General features: G+C 42.4%; 2 protein-coding genes across 7 annotated transcripts in view; one reads left to right on the forward strand and one right to left on the reverse strand.

The window, feature by feature from the left end:
* LOC135498802 (centromere-associated protein E-like) overlaps positions 1-23703 on the reverse strand; it is a 66177-nt gene that overhangs the window by 29294 nt on the left and 13180 nt on the right. For 2 of the 3 annotated variants that reach the window (XM_064789260.1, XM_064789259.1), the window contains exons 9-15: positions 23086-23186; positions 22005-22172; positions 21680-21746; positions 19191-21242; positions 17245-17268; positions 14684-14790; positions 772-822 (exon numbers count right to left, since the gene is read on the reverse strand). In XM_064789260.1, coding sequence (XP_064645330.1) covers positions 772-822; positions 14684-14790; positions 17245-17268; positions 19191-21242; positions 21680-21746; positions 22005-22172; positions 23086-23186 — 2570 coding nt within the window. The remainder of the gene's footprint in view (positions 1-771; positions 823-14683; positions 14791-17244; positions 17269-19190; positions 21243-21679; positions 21747-22004; positions 22173-23085; positions 23187-23703) is intronic. The other variant, XM_064789261.1, reaches the window with a different exon arrangement.
* On the forward strand, positions 4616-12756 carry LOC135498803 (E3 ubiquitin-protein ligase TRIM45-like). 4 transcript variants are annotated; one of them, XM_064789263.1, is made up of 4 exons: positions 4616-4755; positions 7862-7947; positions 8709-10211; positions 10847-12756. In XM_064789263.1, exons 2-3 carry the CDS (start codon positions 7882-7884, stop codon positions 10200-10202), a joined length of 1560 nt encoding a protein of 519 aa, XP_064645333.1. In that variant the 5' UTR covers positions 4616-4755; positions 7862-7881; the 3' UTR covers positions 10203-10211; positions 10847-12756. The 4 variants fall into 4 exon arrangements, with proteins under 4 accessions (XP_064645333.1, XP_064645334.1, XP_064645335.1 ...); XM_064789264.1 differs by having other exon boundaries at positions 8709-10118; XM_064789265.1 differs by having other exon boundaries at positions 8709-10093; positions 10169-12756.

Here is a 23703-nt window from a genome sequence, read left to right on the forward strand (position 1 = left end):
ATTGAGTGACGTCACCTACTATGGAATTTACTACGAAAACTCATGAATGAAAGATCGCATGACTCACGTGATTCTCACATGATTCTCAATAATAACAAATTGAACTGCGCATGCTCGGGCACTGGGGGCGGAGCTACAAATCTGAACTCGAACAGGAAATTGGAAGTTTGACTTTCTCGGGCGGTGAAAGTCGAAAAGTTGAATAAATCGCCCGGCGGTTCCAGTTCCCTTTAACGTCAGGTTAAGTTAAGGCCAACACTAGCGAAAGTTAGAGACACAACTTGTTTCGAAAAACTGGGCTCTGATTGATATCTGACTACAAGGGTTAACATTGATTTGTTGTAAATAACTGTCAATATACATTACACCTTGAACAATAAAACAAACATTCACTCAGCAAATGGCCTTCAAGAGGTGTGAAAGTCAACAATGGCCGCTTAATGGATTAAAAACAATTCAATAACCCAAACAAAGGTTTATTTGCCTTCAATGAGTGATTGCACACAAAATGCATCAACATAGATTTGTTGACCTACAGCACCAGAAGTGCAATATATTAGTCTTAACGTGTCACTCTGGTACATGTCACCATTGAGTCATTTACCAAACCAGAAGTAGGGTTTTTTGCCAAACAATTTCACCCGAAAGATTCAGACAACTTTTTTTGTGGCCCGTAACATGTATATTCATACGAATCACCACATTGGAACAGTACGGAGCCATGCTGAATCGCTGAATATACATAGCGCATTTCAATTTTAGTTTACTTACATTTTTTCTCTTTTCATCTTCGAGCTGTTCAGTAAGATCTTTCACTTTGTCCTGAAAAATACAACAAAGAAATTCATGGAGGCAGCAGTTCATCAGAGGAAGTATTCCAGTCCCTATATCTGCAGATCTGCTTCTAGCAGCATTGATCAATAAACCCCACTGAGCTGCTCACAGGGCGTTAATATCAAGTGTCTATTTTTATAGATACAGTAGAACCTCTCTATTACGGACACCCTCAGGACTGATATGTACTGTCCGTATAGAGAGGTGTCCTGATTAGAGAGGTCAACTTGAATGGGAACAACGAATTTGGAACCAAAACTAGTGTCCTTGACAGAGCGATGTCCTTTATAGGGAGGTTTTTGCTATAGAGAGGTGTCCTTTATAGAGAGGTTTCCGCTATAGGGAGGTGTCCTTTATAGAGAGGTTTCTGCTATAGTGAGGTGTCCTTTAAAGAGAGGTTTCCGCAATAGAGAGGTTACTCACAACACACACATTTTCCATGTACTCGGGAACCCTCATTCCCACAGCGAACCTGAGATCAGCATAATGGGCGACATCTAGTGCCATGCTGCCTAACTACCGTCCGTTACAAACGATCGAAGTCAATATCCCAGGGAATTTTAAGTTTCTATTCGTCAATTTTAGAATTCGAATATATCCGATTTGAAGAATCTCGTGAGATCGGCACTACGTCAATATTTGCTGTATTTGAAATAAGATAATTCAAATCATCGTGTTTGCGTTTGCATAGCAACCGTGTGACGTTTCCATGACAACCACGTCACCTTAGCAACTAGAGTGGAATCACCATGACAACCGAATGAAAAAAAAAGAAGCAACTTGAAAGGAAATACCATGACACCCAAATATCTGTGACAGCTACAGGGTGTCCCATAAAGTTTTTCCCTCACACAGTGGATACACAAGTATTGTGCAAGGGAAAAGCTTTCTGGACCACCCTGTAGAGAGGAATTGCAATAACCTTAAAAAACAATTTGCAAGCTAATTGAAGAGAATCGAAATGCCATTTGCAATCTAATGGTAGAGAATGGAACCGGCCCGAATTTTTAGCTCACCATTTTTAACACTGATGTTAGTAACGTCAACTGAACAACCGGCCCAGATTTTTACCGCACAATTCGCTGAACCACTGAGACAGGTCACACCAGCCGAGCCACACATTATTGATATCAGCGACTGTCAGAATTTTCAGACACCAATTGAACACATCAGAACACAATACCAGTCCAACAATGTCGCTTTCATGACCCTGACAATCTTTCGCCAAATAACATCGTATCATAAAAACCGATCAAACCCGACAAGAAATTGACATGGGTTACGACTCTGGTAACCATGGCAACGACACAACAAACTGGCAGGTATACTGTAGCAGTTTATTGAGAAGTTATTACGTAGCAGATGAAAATACTAATCATGGGAAAATTGACTAGTATTAAAGGCCAATGCCATTCGTTGAAACTTTAGTATTTGTAAATGAATTTGAAAATTTCCAATTGCGCAAATATGCGCTGTACATAAACATCAACATTGCTGTTGTTTAGACAGGCACTAGAGTACTGAGTACTAGAGCACTAGAGTACTGAGTACTAGAGTACTAGAGTACTGAGTACTAGAGCACTAGAGTACTGTATATAGCAACTCACAGCAAGTCTGTCCCCGATGACTGAAAAATTCATTCTGCAAGTAAAGCCGCAGTGTGCCGCAGCAGCACTCTGGAATGACCTCCCTAGTAATATTCGAAATGCGGACTCCATCACAACTTTTAAGACACTCCTTAAGACCCACCTTTTTCAACAACATTACGAACATTAGAATTGTTTATTGTTGTCAAAGACTATACTTCTTATAGAGACTCTGTTTTTGTTAAGCGCCTTTGAACGGCCCAATATAGGACTGATAAGGGCGCTATATAAATGTGATACATAGCTAGATAGATAGATAGAAAGCCAGATAAAATTTTGGAAATTCTGTACGGAAAGGGTTAAGTTCAAACAAATTCGCCGCAGACCTCACTTTTTCATCAGACCTGCTCTAAATCCTATAAAAACACCTATTCCCTTTGTTTGTTTACAATTGGTATTAAAGTGAAAATAAAAACAAGTCTAGCGCTCGCAGAGTAGCGGGCTGGTACAAAGAAAAGTGGAATAAATATGCAAGTTCCGAACTATTTTATGTGTGTTTTGTTAAGCCAAATGCTACTCGTGTTTACTTTCGTGAAATTTATATGTTAACCCTTTGTAACATTTCAAAACGAGATAAATCATGTACCAACTCCTTACGAAGATATAGAAATGCACTTATACACAATGCCATTGCGAAGTTATTGTGCATGCAAATTTGCTGAAACTTGGTATGTATAGTGTTTGTATATCTCTATAACCAGAACGTATTTACAAAATTGGTAATTTTCAAATTATTTTACTACAGTAGAACCTCTCTATTAAGGACACCCTCGAGAGTGACAAGTGCTGTCCTTAACAGAGAGGTGTCCTGACTAGAGAGGTCAAATTGCATAGAAACAACCAACTTGGGACCAAAACTAGTGTCCTTAATGGAGAGGTTGTCCTCAATAGAGAGGTGTCCACTAAGAGAGGTCCGATCGATTACTATTTCCAAAGATAATGAAGAGTTTTTAACACAGCACCCACAACTGATCAACAGAGAAAGGATGAGTAGGCCTATTCCAAACTATCATAGGAATTCTAATCTACACATCAATATCTTCATTTCCTAAAGGAGAAATTCCTCTGATTTGATAATGCGCCAATAAATCTTGAAATATAATCCGTAAATTATTAATTAATCCAATCCTAATTGAAACGGAATAGTGATTTAATCCGATGATTAGAACCAAGGGCCGGGTGACTTGAACCTCGCATGTTCCCTGTTACTGTGATCCGATTTGATCCGGTAAACATTAGCAAGACAGTTATGAGTTGTTCAGAGTAATGGTGGGACTTCACGTACACAAACACACAATGTGTGTGCACTTTTACAGACTGTTTCAACATAGTAGAAATTGTTGGACGACTTAGTGTTGAATTTTAAAGCGACTTTTAATTCATAGAAGCCATACAATGTCCTTTCCGAGCCTCATTTGGTATGAAAGCAATTCATCCATCGTAGTCAAGTCTTACACGAGTTTCTGAATGGAATCCTATTGTCCACGTGTTCATCAGGCCGAGTCTAGCTAACTGATTTGTGCCAGACTTATCAATAGGGAATGAGAAGGTTCATCTTCACCGTCCGAGAAACTGTAAAAAGTTGACCGAAACGTTTGTCGTGTGAAATCCGCTTTAAAAGGGTCGTGTAGCAACATGGGCTGGGTTAGCCCATATGATAGTTAGTCAGTTCCCCTGTAGGTGGCACTGCAGACATGTTTATGATAATGCCAATAAGTAGGTCATGGTACAATCGCACATATGTTCTAAAAAAGTTACGAACCTCCTATCAAATCGCAACCTAGGGATTGACAAATATGTCCTCAATGGAGATGTCGACCTGATTACCTCAACATCACACCATCTTTTTGGAGCCAAATCGAGGTCAAGTTCCTGGTCGTGTATCAACATGGGCTGGGTTAGCCCATATGATAGTTAGTGAGTTCCCCTGTAGGTGGCACTGCAGACATGTTTATGATAATGCCAATAAGTAGGTCATGGTACAATCGCACACACTTTCTAAAAAAGTTACGAACCTCCTCAAGTGCAACCTTAGGAGTGACAAATATGTCCTCAATAGAGATGTCGGCCTGATTAACTCAATATCACACCATCTTTTTGGCCAAATCGAGGTCAAGTTCCCGTAGTTGATCTGAATAAACAAGTCTTTATCACTGTTGAGTACACATTCAGCGAATCTCAATTCTGCCATTAGTGTATTGAGCCTTGGGAGAGACCAGTAGTGTCTGTACAACGAACAGGAAGTTGAATAGACGAGTCTGCAGTACATGGTTAGGTAAGTGAAACTAGAATTACACCATGTCTATTTCAAAAAGAAGATGTATATAGGGTTGTATTCCCCTGCGAAATGAATTTTACCTTAGGTGGATTTTGTTGGAAATAGCTGGAATTTCCAGCTCTTGGCTGGAATAAGCTGACACTTTGAATTTAGAGAGTTTCATCGAAAAGTTATAGCTGGCAAAAGCTGACAAAAACTGGAACTTTTTCCATGGGGTGGAAATTCTTGGCATTTTCTGGAACTTTACTTTTCGTAAAAGTTCCAGCGCTGGAAATCTCTGTCACTTTACTATGAGATTGTCAGAGCTGGAATTAGCTGGAAATTTCAAAATCGATGTTTCTGACAATTGTTGGAAAAAGCTGGCATTATGCAAATTGCTATTATGTTATGCAATTCTATCATGTGGTCTTATCACCTGACCTATCCCATGATGCATTACACCTCAGACAGGAACTTGTAGGTTTGAATTTTCAAGTCAAACAAAGAAATCATGCGGGAGCTCTTCTTATTTCTTGATTTTTACCCCGAATTCGATATCAAGATATCCAAAGTTTACACAAATTGAATTGGAACACATAAGGATTCAAATGAATGCCAAAAGGGTAATCTGGACAGGCCTTGAGGTTGTTTTTTTAGCATAAGAAGCCTGAATCAGTGCATGTGCTGTAAGCCTGTATTATTGTATGCATGATCATGGACCCGGACGGTATCATAACTGTAAGATTTTCCATGGAAGATGTCCACAGCTCATGACTCATGTAAGTGATGGAGTCAATCAACAGTCGGCTTGCTCCATCGTTCTTTTCAAGGCCGTGCAGTGATGTTATTTGGACATCCATTTTGGACGTCAGTCCCTGTCTTTAACCCTGCCCTCCAGACATCAAAGTGACAGAGTGTGCTATGTGTGGTTAACATCATGTTGATGTCACGGTATCCAGTTAAAACGGCACCTCTTTTTTTTTGGCTCGCCTTGTGAGCCTATGCGATGATGTGGCGTCCATCGTCGGTGGCGGCCGTATTGTTAGCGCGGCACGTTTCGTAAAGTCTGGACTTAAAATTGGTACACATATGTTCCATCGTCGGTGGCGGCCGTATTGTTAGCGCGGCACGTTTCGTAAAGTCTGGACTTAAAATTGGTACACATATGTTCCATTGGGCCCTGGGGCAATTCACACCAATCTGGTCAATCCATGATCCTCAAACTTACGAGCCTAATATTACAATGTGAATACTTTGCACTATCTATATTATTAAACGAGAGGCAAAATTTTCCTGTCAGTGATTGTCAATGACGTCATCGTATCAACTGATCACAATTAGCTAAGATGTAAATGACGTGCTGCCTCCAGGACGGGAATTGAGCCCTGACGACGCCAGTCGGCATTGACGAGCACTCCAACCCAGGTCATGTGGCAACTTAAACCATCTGCAATGGGGAAGTGTCCGCCTGGCAGAGGTGTCTGCAAGGAGCCTCTGAGTGAAGCAATAATCTTACATTTTATATGATGGGCCTCTTATGCTCGTGTAAGTCCATTCAACACACACCAAGAATGATATTTACATTATAACAGTGTGACAAGATTGTGTCAGAAAACTAAGGGATTAGGTCAGTGGCATATGCTCAAAACTTGATAATGCCACAGCAATCATGTTTGCAAGTGACATAAATCACTTGTTTGCATAGATAATTTCAGGTGCCCGCAACAAGAACTGGTCATCCCAGCAACCTCTGTTGGAAGCAAAATCAACCTGTAACCTTTAATCATATTTCTGTGTGACAGAAATTGCTTGTTTGCAGTTATAATTGCAGATGCCATCAAAATTGAATTAGAATTGGAAATCGCACGGCCTGGGATCAAGCAAAATCAACATGCAATCATGTTTGCATGTGAAAAATTGCCTGTCTGTGGTGATAATCGCAGGTGCGTGTGACAAGATTGCAATCAGCAAAGTCAAAACTAAGCGATTATTGGTTTTACTCCACGACAAGAGATCTTCTTGTTGCACATCACAACGATTCTAATCATAGTCACTGTTGAGTGACAAAAAACGCCTGTTTATTAGTGTGCAGCGCTCTGATCGATTCAAACGTAGAGCAGGTCACATACTCAATATCAAATTTCCAGCTAATGTCAACAAATGCCAGGTATTTCCAATATATGACAACCCTGACATTGGTAAATGAGCTCGAAGGTTTGGGTCCAGCCCGGTCGCATACTGAATTCTTAATTTCCAGCTAACATTCCTCGTTGCATGCTGAATTTGTAATTTCCAGCTAATGTCAACTAATGCCAGCTATTTCCAATAAATGACAGCCCTGACATTCCTCGTTGCATGCTGAATTTGTAATTTCCAGCTAATGTCAACTAATGCCAGCTATTTCCAATAAATGACAGCCCTGACATTGGTAATCAGCTGGAAGGCCTGGGTCAAGATTTTTCCACCTAATTCCAGCTCTGGAAATTAGGTTCCAGCTAATGCCAGGTTATGCCAGCTTTTTCCAGAGCTGGCATTTTCTGGCACTGCCATTTACCAAAATACCGCCAAACTCCAGCCCTGACATTTTCTGGAATTTCCAGCTAATTCCAGCCTCCTGGCAAGGAAAAATAGTTTGGAATTAGGTGGAAATTGCCGGCTTTTGCCGACAATTTCCAGTCGAATTTCGCAGGGGTTCTAAAACACCTAGGTTTGTAATGCACCACACTTTACAGTGGTAATGCACTATGCGTCAGTGAAGCCTCATTTTGAATTCAGTGGTTATGATCAGGCAACCATAACCGCTCGGGTTGATGAAAATGTCGAAACAGTCAAACATTTTTAAAACCGTATTATTTGTTTTTTCATTTGAGATGTTTTACAATAGAAATTGATACCTCACCGTCGGTATTGATTGTCTCAGTGAAGCTGAACTGTTGGCCAAAACCCCTGCACCTCGCTGGGCATTCACTTTATGGAAGAGTTCTTAGCGCAGAAGGACTTCAAGTTCTAGCGGGAATGGTGTTACCTATCGTCAACCCTCAATCTGTAATGGTTCATTTCATATGCGTGTCAAATGTCATCCCATTTACCCCTAATTCATCCAATTCTCTTGTTTCTATTTCAGAGATCACCAAGCTCTGAAGTATGGCCTCCCCAGAGATGAAGCCAAAGGTTTGCTTGATGTGCCTGGTTGCCCCAGCCGTCGGGAAGGTACGGTGGTTTGAAACATGTGACCCGTCATTCTGTTATAGATGTGGTGTAGGGCTCTCCGACTTCTCTGCTCAGCAGGTCATCACTGATGGTCTCTGATGATGAGATTATGCCGTGAAAAATGTGTGACTTCCCCGAACTCACTTCTTTGGAATGATTATGTGCAGTATTTTGCCGTAATAAGGAAGAATTTGAGGATGAAATAGACTTGTTTATTTTGATTTTCTATGTGTTTGTCAGTTAAGGCTGCTGGCCGCCCTTGGGTCACCTGGTGGATTTCTGGTGCTCCCTGGTTAAGCCTGGTGCCCCAACGACCTGCCTTTAGAAGTTGGAAAGCCCTACGTCACAGCAAAATCAAGCTCACATTGCACAGAAGTTGAGCCTGTAAGGACACAGGAGATAATGGAAGAAATTGATTTACTCAGATCTCATATCATGTGACTGAGGCTGTGAAATGAAAAACCAGTCCGTCTCAACCTGCCAAGCACAGAGCAACATGCGCCTGGTTCTGCTGAGATGGGTCACAAATACACTAGATTCACCAATCAGAACCGAATCCGAATATTACAGAAACAGGATGTTATGATGCACATAGTCATACGATCCCGTTCAACTTGTCACTTTCGTTATGGGTCGGCCACACCATGTTAACCGAAAGTCACAGCATCCTCTTCTGGCTTGGCCTCAGTAAAGCGTTCTCAATAATTCCTAAACTGGCCTATCATAAAATGTAGTTTCTCAAACCTTCTTTCTACTTCCAGCTTGGCACTTGTGAACACTCCTACTGTGAGAGCTGCCTACTGGACCACATCAAGGGTCAGATTACAAGTCAGCACCAAGTGATCTCCTGCCCCGCATGCCGAGGACAAACCCGACAGGATGACCCCACATTGGGAAAGAATGGGACCAATGTCGCTGGTGGTGGGGGAGAAGGTGGTGAACAGGATACGCTGCCACGTGGACTTGGACTCCAACAGACCACTGCAAGAGACACACCCAGACGTGCCAACTGTAAGCTGTGTCACTTCAAAGGTAAAACAGTGAAGGCTGTTAACATGTGTAAGGAGTGCAAATCGTTACCACTCTGTGGAGAGTGCTCCCAGGCTCATCCAAAGAATAAAGCAACACAGAACCACGTGGTGACTGTTTTTGTTGAACAGACAAGGGAAGAAGTTTTTTGCAAAGCCCATGATGAGGTTCTCAAGTTTTTCTGCTATGCATGCTCGATGAATGTTTGCCACGTCTGTATTTCACTGGACCATGTGGACCATGCCGTTGAGATATTTAACGATGTTGTCAACACTGAGGTTGTAAATGTCCGAAGTGCAGTGGAGGAGGAAGAGACGTGGTTGGAGATGTTGAAATCCGATGACAAAGAACTGCAGGAATCGAAAGCAAATGCACAAGAAATGGAGGACGTGTTGATCAAGTCGATTGAAGACCACGCTGAGAAGTGTATTGAGGAGATCCTCAAGAATAAGGATGCTTTGAAGAAGCAAGTGAAGGCTGGTTTTGAGGGGATTCACGGCCTGCTGACCATGCGTTTGGAAGCAATGCCAGAGTTACAGAGGGCATCTGCTGATGTTCTCGCTGCAGCGCATCAGCTTCTGAACGAGCAGGCTGAGCTACATTCGACTTACGTAGAGAAGTTGATACGTCTGAAGACGCAGCTGGAAGAGCGGAAGGAAGGCCACCATGTTAATGACTATGAGAAGAACAAGAAAGAATATCGACGAGCCTACAAGGATGTTAATCAGAGAGAGATGACATTTTATCCTAGGATGCCAAATTGTAAGATTGGGGGCTTTAAGGATCCAGGGCGGAGATGCAATACTGGTGGTCCATGTGTGTGTGAAACATGTGGACGGGCGGCTGATGCGGCCAGGGTAGCTGAATGTCGTCAGAAGGGGACGTGTACATGTGGGACATGTGGACAGGTATCAAAGTGGCCCAATGAATCCAGAGGTGCTGAATGTCGTCAGAAGGGGACGTGTACATGTGGGACATGTGGACAGGTGTCAAAGTGGCGCAATGAATCCAGAGATGCTGAATGTCGTCGGAAGGGGACGTGTACATGTAGGAGATGTGGACAGGTATTAAAGTGGCGCAATGAATCCAGAGATGCTGAATGTCGTCGGAAGGGGACGTGTACATGTAGGAGATGTGGACAGGTATTAAAGTGGCCCAATGAACCCAGAGGTGCTAAATGTCGGAAGTGGAGGTGTGCATGTGGGACATGTGGACTGGAATTCTAAAATACCTTGGTACCGTAAAGTCAACTTTTAAATGGAAAATGCATAAGCCTCGTTCTGAGAGTGGAGTGTTTTGGACACGCAACCAAGATGCTCTACCAAAGTTCCCTCGGGTTGCACTAAAATGTGGAACCATGCACACAGCTCACTTCAGAAGTTTGAGGCTCTCAAAACACTGCTTCAAACACAAATCAGCCAAGGAAGCATCAACCACCCTAAGTTTTTTAATGAGCACTACACATATTTGCTGAGAAAAACGCTCCAAATAGCCCATTTGCGCGGATTTTAGCGTCACTTGAGCGAGCCGATCCGGACTTCCTATACGGGCTGCCGTAACATAATGTAAACAACGGCGCTACCGGCGCTCCGGGCAGGCGATGGATGGAATTTGCCAAATTCGCACATATTCAAGTTATTTCGTGGCCTATCTTTTTAAGTTTGAGGTATTTTAGAATAGAAATTGAACCCTCGGCTTCGGACTTTGGTTGAGTTACCAAGACACTCTCGGGTGGAGCTAAAATTTCGTCCAAACCCTCGCCTGTCGGCTCGGGTTTGGACTGTATTTTAGCTCCACCCTCGAGTGTCTTGGTAACTCAACCAAGGTCCTCCGCCTCGGGTTCAATTCCTTAATCAAAGTTGCCCAATAGTTCCAGGGTTGCTGAATGTCGTCAGAAGGGGACGTGTACATGTGGGACATGTGGACAGGTATCAAAGTGGCCCAATAAATCCAGGGTTGCTGAATGTCGTCAGAAGGGGACGTGTACATGTGGGACATGTGGACAGGTATCAAAGTGGCCCAATGAATCCAGAGATGCTGAATGTCGTCAGAAGGGGACGTGTACATGTGGGACATGTGAATGTGTGTACAAGCGTAAAGCGCTTTGTGGCAAGGGACATTGTACAGCGTGTAGCAACAAGGGTTATATTTCTAAAATAACTTTCAGTAACCAACGATTCCCCTAATTACCAGCAGATATTAGAGACATACGCTGCTACTTTTGAGGTCGTTTCCATGACAACGATGCCCGCCACGGCGGTAACAGCACCAGAAAATACTGGGAGAACTTTGCCGTTTTTTTAAAGAATGCGATGACAACTTACATTGAAATATGTTTGTGAATAAAAAATTGCAGCGAAAACCTTTGAAATGCTTGTGTTCGCATGCTCTCAGTCATCCTGGTTTTTTACAATATAATTAACACTACATGCATGACGTTCAATCGATTACTGGATTCAAAATCACTGGAAAATGTCTACAGGAAGTTGCAAGATCGGAAGTGAACACGGGAAGTTGTGAGATCTGAGGTGAACACGGGAAGTTGCGAGATCGGAAGTGAACACGGGAAGTTGTGAGATCGGAGGTGAACACGGGAAGTTGCGAGATCGGAAGTGAACACGGGAAGTTGCGAGATCGGAAGTGAACACGGGAAGTTGCGAGATCGGAAGTGAACACGGGAAGTTGCGAGATCGGAAGTGAACATGGGAAGTTGTGAGATCGGAAGTGAACATGGGAAGTTGCGAGATCGGAGGTGAACATGGGAAGTTGCGAGATTGGATGTGAACACTGAAGTGTGTATATTGAAACAGTTTTGCAAACTGCTTGAATAAGGCTTTGTGAAACAAAACAGTTTGAGTAATGTTGCCGGCCTCGTGGAAATGGTTTAGAAAAGTTTACATGTAACAACACTCGCGAAAGCAAAATATTGCCTTTTAATCATTTCAAAACAGACTATAAATCCAGAGACATTTTACAGCAGGTAAATCTGTCCGCACATTAGCACAAACGGTCTTTGATTGTGATTCAATTCAGGACCGACAAAAGACTTGTTATTTAGATGATATTGTGACTATATATGTCTGACCTGACTAACTTGTGTGAAGGCATGGAAACCATAAACAGTGTGTATTGATATGATATTTACAGTAGAACCTCTCTATTAAGGACACCCTCGGGACTGACAAGTGCTGTCCTTAACAGAGAGGTGTCCTGATTAGAGAGGTCAAATTGGAAACAACCACTTTGGGACCAAAACTAGTGTCTTTAATAGAGAGGTTGTCCTTAATAGAGAGGTGTCCGCTAAGGGAGGTTCCACTATAGTTGAATTGAACATAGGCCAGGTTTGCAGGATTCTCCAGTGTGTTTATTAGCAGGGTGGGGGACAGATGTTGTTCTTCATGTCCGACCTGACCCTCAGATTTGGAAACCATCAATGATGATGCCATAGATTGTGACTAGCAAGGGGTTAATTGGTTCATTCACTACTGCACCTGGTATATACCGGGTCCAACTCCTGGGTCAACAGGACCGCAGTTACTCTTTAACCCAGTGTTCCCTGAGTTCAATCGTTCAATCGTAGTCGCGTTTTTAAATGTCTTTGGTTTGGCTACACCTGAAATGAAACGGCCAGGGGCCATTGTGCTCACCGTATAGATATTTGGTGCTTTGGAATTCATCCTGGTTAAGAAACATTGTACATATATAGTATATAGGTCAAACCAAAATCGGTATGACGTGATGTATCGTTGCTTGGAGTAAGTGCTATAAGAATATTATAAATGAAATGGCCAGGGCCATTGTGCTCACCTCATGTGGAGGAAAGATGGATAAAGAGCATGGTATTGTGTCATGTAGTGTTAGGTTTGATGTAGGTCCAAGCAATTACAATTTCCCCAAAATGGCCAATTTACAGTACATTCGACCTCTGTGACCTTGAAAAGTAGGTCAAATCAAAGAAGACCCGGGTGACACATTGAATGGTTGTTAGAATTAGATGTACCTATGATATAAAATTGGTGCCAATCGGGCAAGTCATTACTAGGAATAATGGCATTTTGAAGAATTTAGGATTTGGCCCCCTCCCTGGAGGCCAAACGGCAAATCAGATCGCACCAAACTTCGGTACCTGAGATCACCTGACCAAGGGGTACATGTGTACTTAATTTGTGATCAATAGTCATTGCAGTTAAGAAACGTGCCATAGTTACGGCCTGACAGCGAATTTACGCCATTTGACCTCTGTGACCTCGACAAGAAGGTCAAATTAAAAACCTGTGTGACATATACTGTATGGTGGTTAGATGTACCCATGATATCAAATTGGTGGCAATCAGGCAAGAAGTTAAGGAATAATCACATTTTTAAGGTTTTTGGATTTTGCCCCCTGGTGGTCAAGTGGTGAATCATATTGGACCAAACTTCGGTCCCTGAGATCACCTGACTAAGGGGTAAATGTGTACCAAATTTGGTATCAATAGTCATTGCAGTTTAGAAACGTGCCATCGTTACATCCTAACGGCCAATTTACACCATTTGACCTCTGTGACCTTGAAAAGGAGGTCAAATCAAAAACCCGGAGGATATATGATGCACCTTTGCTAGAAGTACCTACCATATTTTTTTCAAAATTTCCCGACTACTATTAAGGGAGATATTGCATATTTTCACTTTTAACGTTTGGCCCCCTGGTGGCCAAACCATGAAACGAATCGGACCGAAACTTGGTCTCCAAGGTGTCATTACATAAGGGTACATGTCTACTAAGTTTCAACTCAATAGCTCTAACAGTTACGAAACGTGCCCTGCTAACGGACGACGGACGACGACGACGACGACGACGACGACGACGACGACGACGACGACGACGACGACGACGACGACGACGACGACGGACGACGGACGCCACGGTATGGGATAAGCTCACCTCTGCTAAGAGGTGAGCTAAAAACAAGTCACTAATAAACAAGATATTGCACTTTTTACCTATTTTAGTTTTGGCCTCCTGGTGGTCAAGTTGAGTACCAGATCCGAGGTTACATGACGTAGGGAGTCATGTCTACCAAATTTCAATTTCATAGCTTAAGTGATTAAGAAACGTGCCATAGTTACATTCAAACGACCAATTTACGCCATTTGACCTCTGTGACCTTGAAAAGCAGGTCAAATCAAAAACTCATATGATATGTGATGTATCCTTGCTAGGAGAACCTACCTTAAAAATGTTATTGAAAACAAATCACTAATAAGCAAGATATCACACTTTCTAGGTTTTCACTTCTGGCCCCCTGGTGGCAAAGTCAAGAATTAGATCGAAATTCATTGTCAGAGGTCAGCTGACCTGGGGGGGGGTCCTTTGAGCAAAGCTTCAAGTTCATAGCCCCAGCGGTTAAGAAACGTGTCATTGTTTTTGATAAAGGATACGACGACGGACGACGGACACAGCGGTGTTGTATAGACTCTCCTACGGCGAGCCAAAAATGAGATGGCAGCAGTGCGCTCAATTACTCAATGCAGACCTCGTCCCTTAAGTAATCCTAGCTATCTTGCCATGGGATCCAGGCCGCTCGGTCACAACCAGGTGCGGGCCAGGGGTACTGCATACTTCAAATTAACTCTGCCGTAGCTTTAGAGATAAAGACATATGTGAAAGTGACAACACTAACAAGTAACATACAAAGTAGAATAAGTGAGAAGATGCATTTCTTACCTTGAGATGCTTCGTCTCCAGTACGTGTTCCTCTTCAAGTTCATCCGTCTTTTGCTGATGAGATTTACTCATTTGTATCGTCTGGTCTTCATGGAAACGGATCAAATCTGAAACCATGGCAACGGGACGTGTCAATCAATGGTGACAATCGAACCAATTAAATTACCGATTTCATCCATCTCCTATTGATGAGACTTAATCCTCCAGGGAGCAGCCAGCTTTTGGTCTGGTGTTTGTCTCAAGACTAAAACATAACAATGAGAAAACAACAGTGGAATCTCTCTACCACAGACACCCTTGAAACGTAATGATAGATACATAATCTGATTGATGCTAAAGCGAAATATCGATATCAGTGCTAATCAACCATTTATTCTTCCAAATATCACGAAATGATACCTTGATCATGTTCTCAAAATATCAACATTTTTAAAAAATTTTTCTTGATGACATGGAAGACAATGTCAGTCTGAGTACTGAACCAAGATTTGGGGTGAAAACATCAAAGTCTAGTTGATTGAGAGGGAATATCGTTTTCGTGATATTTTGAGGAATTACTGCCAAACCAGCATTGATATAAAAATTTCACTTTAACATCTATCAGATTATGTATCTATCATCAATATCCCGCATTTTCAGCGTTACATCACGCACAGTTTGCGGATGCAGACCACTTTAAAAATACCTTGTACCCAGGTCTTACAGGCTTTTCAGTCCTATACATTCATGCTCATGGATGGTCATATGGGCCCTGGATCCAAGGCCCCTTTTTGAGTTTGATGGCAGAATTTTGCAAAAATTTACCAAATATTTGAAAAACCATGAAGCGGTTGGAATTTTGAGCTGATTTTTGCAGGCAGCATCTGTACGACATCAACAACTACATTGGCAGTGTTTTATTGGTTCTGACATGTCTAGATATCAATTATAACACTATATCATTTTGGGTCATTTTTGGATGACAAATTGCCGTCTGGAGGCCAGAAAGTAGGTCATATCGCAAAAAAGAAAAATAAGTCTGGGCATTTTGCCCAAAGCTACCATTACACAAGATTTAGCCATCTAGCCCTAGCGGTGACAAAACGTGCTCTGCTGACGGACGACGACGGACGACGGTATCGTGTAAGCTCCTCAGAGTCGAGGTGAGCAAAAAACTAACTTGGGACCAAACTAGTGTCCTTGATAGAGAGGTTGTCCTCAATAGAGGGGTATCCACTAAGGTAGGTTCTATTGTACAAGGACTATGGGAAAAAAACAAACATTCATAACAACGTCAGCATGATAATAACAACGATATAATGGTGCACATATTTCGGATTCTGATGAGAAGATTATACTCTAAACCAGGTCATATTCACCGCTATCATTGTTTGCTGGTTTGTGAGATGGCATTTTGGCATAGTTCTCGAGAACACTGCAACAGCAATTGAGTAATGTTTGTTTTTCGCAGTGTTTTATTTTCGCAGATTTTGCTGTTGGTGAAATAAAACGCACGTGAAAATTTCCTGGTTTAGAGTACGTCATGAACACAACTATATCAACAACAATGACAACAACAATATCGTGAAACACATACTTATGAACGAAAGACAATACCTCATCGAGATGACTACATCAACAGATGCACGGTTGGCTCAGCATAGCTCGGGAGCAGTTTGCGCCCTGATTGACTTGGCAGGGGTCCAACATTTCATAAAATACAATATCAACAACGACGATATTTTGAAATCTCAAGAACAAAATACTGTGTCAATGTATTTAAGCCAACTGAGACGTGTCTATGTTACAGAAACGCTGATTATCGATAAAAAACTACAGTAGAACCTCTCTATTAAGGACACCCTTGGGACTGACATATGCTGTTCTTATTACGGAGGTGTCCTGATTACAGATGTCAATTTGAATGAAAATGCCAAGTTTGGGACCAAAACTAGTGTCCTTATTAGAGAGGGTGTCCTTAGTAGAGAGGTGTCCGCTAAGAGAGGTTCCACTGTATTAAAGATTGATACTCTGCTTTCTCTGATCTAAGACCGATTCATTCATTACGAGAAACTGACACTAAGGCTATGCTATGACCATGTGACAACTCGACGTCGCTAACCCATTGAACATTCTAAACGGGATAGACGAACCACGTGCTCATATCATTCTCTTCTTGAAAAGTCGGAAATGATCTTATATCGATGTAACAGGAGTAACAACACTTAAAGGAGCTGTACGCAGTGTCCCTCGCTCCCTTTTCTTCATGTCATCGATAAAACCGGCCTATTGTACAGACAAACTGAGCCAGCTTAAACACGTTGACACAGTATTAACCCTCCACCTGCCACCGTCGCCAAATTGTGACGAGCGCCATGCATTTTTCACCAATGAGTTCCATTGAAAACATCGTCTGCTACGCAGTTTCCCCGCCCACTGATAGATGGTGTGCAGGGGAGCGTGTCTAAGGCGGCTTTGAGGAATCAAACTCTTCTCAGTTTCAAGGTACATCGTTTTAATCGAAAAAATTTAAATTGAAAAAAATGTTCGGCAGTAAAAGGGTTAACAATATATTCGCCTACTTCTCAGTTCCTTCAGAACTCGGCCTGAAATGTACAAAAGATTAAAATCAATAGCGACGTCTTGTGTTCATTGATAACGAACTGATTCATCACTTAGAACGGGGCATAATTAGATTACTACAGAGTGGCTCAATAAAAATGTTACACTAAAAAAATGGTGAAGATCTTTTATCATTTTGGCATTTGCCCTCAAACATATATATCAACCGCTGAAAGGTTGGTGCAAGTCAGATTTCATATGAGTCAATAAAATATCTCCAGCACAGTCAACCATTGAAGGATTTTGAATCTGCTGGTGTCAAATTAACCGAGAGAGCTTGCTCTCAAGTACATATGTATGTTTGAAGGTATGTTTGAGGACCTCCTAATAAGGAGCAGACAACACAAATATGCAATAAAAATCATACACAGAGAAAGAATAAAAAAAATTAAAAAAAAAAAAAAAAAAAAAAAAAAAAAGGGTGAAAGTATGAAAGTAAAAGCTTCAATAGTTTATGGTTTTTCCGGTTTAGGATATATAATAGATATTAACCATTTTGTAAGTGTAAAAATTTTTTTGAGCCACTCTGTATAACACGCAACAACACAAATTAGACATTGAAGCATGAACGGTTTTGAGAAGAGCATTATTACGAGTGTTTGAGTTCATGGTCATACCAAGGTCGAGATAACAAGCGCAGAGTTCAAATGGAAGAGCGTTACAATCCACTGCAAACCTTTTTCAGTACAAACAACTTTTCTGTCATGACCACGAAAAGTCATCGAGAAACAATACGGAACGAGTTTACAATCCCCGATCACACCCCAAAAAAAGGTCATCGGTTGACTAACCAAGCACCACTGTTCAATCGATTTATTGTTGAATGCGATCAAACTACGTCATTTCCGATCGGGGATTCTAAAGTTTAGCCAACAATACTTCTTCACAACTCTGACCAGGAATCGTCTTTAATACTGGGTGGCCTACTGATAAACTCGGAGGTCTAACTCTTCGATAAGCTATGACAACATTGTACTGGACGATAGCGCCAGGGTTGAGGAGGGGGGGGGGCCTACTACAAAATCTATGCATTCTGAAAAACAAATTAAATCGAACGAATTGAATCTATTTTTAACTTTTCATATGAATTAGGATCTAAGGCCTATACACTTGTTAAGGACGAACTGAATATATTGGAGCGTGTTGCCCTACTTTGGCGGAGGGGGGGGTCTGCAAATATTCTCAGCTATCTTATTCTATTTTCAACGCATCGAACTAGTGAACATCTAACATGAAATAAGTTTAAAAGGCCCGTCAGGCTGTGGAGCCAACTGGTGAAGGCTTGTTGAACTATAGCAATCAAACTCGTAGAAATGTCTAGTTAAAGTGATACTATGATGTGATTTACAACTTTGCGGAAATACGTCCGTTTTTAATTGTTGATCACAAATGTAAAGTTCAAATTTTCCATTTTTGATTAGATTTATTATAAAATCGCTGAATGTAAACCACCACGACAGCGAAAATGTTCATGTTGTGACGTCATCAACGAAAACGGCTTCGAAGCCATCAATTTCTAGAAAATGTGCATTTCGATTCGAAAACCTTACCGATTTATGAGAAAGTGACGTAGTCATTTGTCAAAAACAGCTAAAACATTTATATGGTGAAATTTGACACGAGTTACCCTTTAATCTAAATTACAGTAGTGTATTTATAACGCACACCAATTTGCTAAATTTGGTGTCTATAGTATTTTCATATCTTTCCACACAAAAGCAATGCTAAAATTTATATTCAGTACGAATTCACGCACTTCGTTAATTTCAAACTCGATTACATATTTCAAATTTTTAACAAACGTCATCAGCCTTTAAGACATGTTAAAACATTTCTTCAGTTGGCAAGACAATCCCGACGAACCGAACAAAAATTCAAGAATCATGCAAAAATAGTCGAGAAAAACCTGAAGAGATAGTGTCCCGTGTAGACTTTGTCTCAGCATCAAGTGCGCCACCTCTAGTTGACTTCTCAAACTTTTGCCCCGCGTCATATGTTCCACTACCCCTCCGACCAATAGGGGGCACTGGCACATGGTGCGCACTACCCTTCTTATCAGCGATCGTCTTCTCCTTTATAACCTTTTTGTTAGTAGCTGTTAAGCCGCCCTGTCCAACGGGTATCGAATTATTGCGATTGTTATTTGAATTTCTAACGTCTTGACCCAATTTTGAGTCATTTTCTGTTCTGCCGAGATCTCTAAGGACATCCCCACTTGTAGACGTCTTCCCAACCGGCGCTGATGGCCTACGAACTGTTGTCAATGGCCCCTGCATCACAGATGCCTCCCGAAATCCATTTGAAGACTTTCTACCTGGAGACAAAGTTGTCTTCTGTCCAACTCCACCCCAGACATTTTTCAAATCTGTTTCACCATTTCTCTCAAATCCAATTTTCCTTCCATCCTTCCTTACGTCTGCCCGAAACCAGACAGCCTGATCTTTGAACCCAGATCCACCACTGGTGTAAGGTCTTTGCGCATCCACCTGCATGCACAGCGCCCCCCTCTGACCTGTCAAGGAAGCGGACACATTTCGTGACGTCCCGTTCAATCTTGATCCATCGGGCGACCCCTTCCCGACCGAGTGACCTTCCCTTGCCTGCTGACCTTTCTGGCTGTTACTCTGCACTGACCTGACCTTTGATGGACGCGACCTTGACCTCGGACCAGACGAATCTGAATCTGAAGTATCGCTGGAATCTGTGGACGAGGTTGAAGCAGTCATGTGACTCTCTTCCTCCGAGTCAGTATCAGTTTCAGAAGACGATGTCTCAGAATTATCAACAACCTCGGTAACTGGAGTTTCCTTGACAACTGCACTGGTTGCTATGGCAACATCAGTCTCCTTGGTAACTACATCCGTTTCCATGGGAACGATACTCTTGTTTGGTCCGTCATGATCAACTTTGTTATTTTCATCACACATTGGATTTGTTGCGACCTCAGGTAGAGTTTCACTTTCGGAATTGGAATCCAAGGAATTCTCTTCAGACGACCTCAGCTCCTTTGAGCCATTTCTGACACTGACAGCATCCACAACATCAATCCTCTCCTCATTATCAGGATCATCACCGACATCTCCTTCAATTCCCAACCTCCCACCAGTCCCTGCTTCAATTCCCAACTCCCCATCGCTCTCTTCACTCTCACTTTCATCACTGCAATTCGTATCAGATGAATCGCACTCCTCTGCTTGGCGACCCCCAATCAGGTTGCTCCCCGCCAACTCATCATCCAACCCTTGCACCTCAGCTTCTCCCAGCGGTAACACCCCATACTCTTCCCCGTCAAGAACCAAAATATCTGCGTCCCTTTTCATTCCAACGCTGTCATCACTCGCAACCGAACTAAAATCAAAATCGCAGGAATCATCGTGACTTGATAATTCCGCTATTGCATCAAAGACGGCGCCACATTGAGTCGGTGGGCGCGACAGCAGCGGCGTCGTGATCAGATACCTCGCCGGAGTTCCGATTCGAGAATTCGGTATCCGTGGCAACGACGGAGGCGTTGGCAGACGCTTTGGAAGATGCTTGACGCGTTCGTAGGTCAGGATCTCGCGATGTTTCTCCACCGGTGTCCTACTGGTACGCGGCGTTGACCTTTCAGATGACCTTGCGACAGAATTTGGCCTTGACCCCTGTATAGGTTGACTGGTGATGAAAAAACTTTCTTCAGAGTCGGATCGCTGGACAGGGCTGACCCCGGGAAGAAGGACCGGCTTGACGGGGAAGGCAATCGATTTGGTAACGGGCCTCTTGATTTCTCTCGAGGAAATGTTCCTGACGGTATCAGGCTGTGGTATTTCTGTGTCCGATTCAGACTCTGACTCGTCCCGACTCGTTGAAAGGCCGAGTTTTTTGTCGATACGCTTAAGACGAGCGTTCGCAGAGTTTAAATGGAAATGATGATGTGTGTTTTCAGAGTGAGGCTGCGTTGATGCGGAGACAGAGCCCTCTTTTGGCATTAAGAGAAAACATGAAGAATATGAGGTGAGACGAGACATGAGAAGAATTAAGGCGCCCGGCACACAAGCAATTTGTATTGCTGCAGCTTGCGATTATGATCGCATGTATAAAGAAATTGCATGTTCACTGCGACAAGCGCCTACATCGAGCCAAGAAAAGAGATTCTTTGTCACACATTTTATTCACAGGCCCCAGCGACAAAAGTTACTTGTTAGCGTGGGACTTGAGTTACGATTGAGACAAGTGGACAATTATCGCAGACATTATGAAACACCGTGAAATTTTTGAAATTTTTGAGCCAGCATTATCACACGCAAACTAAAAAAGTGCGAAAGATGTATCGAAGATGTATTGTACATTTCACAATCACAGAACAATAACTGAGAAATTGTGGTTAAAACCTGACAAATTTGTTTAAATTCGTACCTTTCTTGGCATTTTCCGCCTCCAAATATTGGCGATCCATTTCTCGTTGAAGGTCCTCAATCTTTCCCTGTAGAAATAATGCCGAGATTTATCAAATTGGAAAATAGAAAAGATGACATTTTTAACATGATCAATCATGTTTTGCTCTGAATTTCATGAGTTTGTATGGTTTGTAGGAAGAAATGATAGTGTTTCTTTGGTTTGGCGGAAGAAGGGAGAACAACCTTTCTTTGGTTTGGAAAAAGAAATGACAAAAATTGAGTGGAGAACACTGTAACGGCGATGTTGATGATGATGATGATGATGATGACGACGCAACACTCACCAAGTTGTCCTCTCCAGCATCCTTCAGGCGATTAAGAAGTTCGCCCCTCGCAGCCTCCATCGTGTCCTTCTCGATCGTCAACTGATCGACCTTCGTCCGCAGCTCTCGGATCAGGTTGTCACGATTACCTAACTCAGTCTTGAGGCTTTCGGAGTCTTCTAAGCTTTTCTGTAACAGAAATAATTAGACGTGCAGTTTCTTCCCAAACTGTTCCGCTCAATGAAAATGTCCTGCCTAAATCAACGTTACCGCCAAATTTGAATTTACCGCCACAATCAATGTTACCGCCAAATTTGAATTTACCGCCACAATCAATGTTACCGCCAAATTTGAATTTACCGCCACAATCAATGTTACCGCCATATTTGAATTTACCGCCACAATCAATGCTACCGCCAAATTTGAATATCCCGCGAAATTTGAATTCCCCCCACAATCAAAATCAATTTTACCACCAAATAATAATTTCCCGCCTCAATCAATTTAACCACCAAATTTGAATTTCCCACGTCAGGTTGACACGTTCAATATCAAAGTATTATATTGACGGCGAGACTTGTGGATAGTTTTGACTGTTCCGATAAGAGGAAGCTCCAGTGTTCATCACTGGTATCGACAGTCAGTACCCGGCAGTGCAAACCAAACATAGCATTCCGCGAAGATGACGTCACTGCAGCTGCTGCCCTCTATTTCCCAATCGCTGAATGACAGGCAATGTCGGACAAACATGCGGTTTCGTAATGGATTCAGACTTTCTAACTAGGGCAGTTAGATTCAATCTGGCACATGTCCGAGTGTCGGAAATGCTACATAATTGTTCTGAATATTTCTCTCTCTGACTCTATGGTATCATTCATGCTAAAAACAATGCAGGGTCGAAGATAATTGACTTTGAAATAAGCTCAAATGCGTAGAAATAAGTGTCGATGTCCGACTGTCACGTGACTAAAACGTCATCAATATCTTATGCAAATGACCTTGTGAGCTATAAATAGTAACTTCGCGGGATGCTATTGCTGCCACAGTCAAAGGGTTAAACTGCGGTGAGGCTCGTAACTTGGAAGATCCGTCAGAACCCTACCTTTGCAGCATCCGCAGCCAGTTTCAAACGCTGAATCTCCATATTCTTCATCTCAGTCTGACGATAGAGAAGCTGCATCTTTTCTTCTTTCTCCTCAATTTCTGAAAACACCATAGAACCTCTCTATTAAGGACACCCTCGGGACTAACAAAAGCTGTCCTTAATAGAGAGGTGTCCTGATTAGAGAGGTCAAATCGAATGGGAACAGCCGATTTTGGACCCAAACTAATGTCCTCGATAGAGAGGTTGTCCTTAATAGAGAGGTGTCCGCTAAGGGAGGTTCCACTGTATATCCAAGTTCGGCACTAAAATGGCGACAAAAGGAAGCTGATGGTAACATCTACTTGACCTTGACCCCTGCAGAAACAGACTCAGGCTCTCCAACAGCAGTAGACCCCTCAAGGACACCCTCCGGACTGACGAGGGCTGTTCTTAATAGAGAGGTGTCCTGATAAGAGGGGTCAAATTGAATGGAAGCTACAGTGGAACGTCTCTACTCAGGACACCCTCGGGACTGACAAAAGCTGTCCTTAATAGAGAGGTGTCCTGATTAGAGGGGTCAAATTGAATGGAACCTACATTAGAACCTTTCTATTAAGGACACCCTTGGAACTGACA

Source organism: Lineus longissimus, chromosome 14, assembly GCF_910592395.1.
Source record: "Lineus longissimus chromosome 14, tnLinLong1.2, whole genome shotgun sequence".
Lineage (NCBI taxonomy): Eukaryota > Metazoa > Nemertea > Pilidiophora > Heteronemertea > Lineidae > Lineus > Lineus longissimus.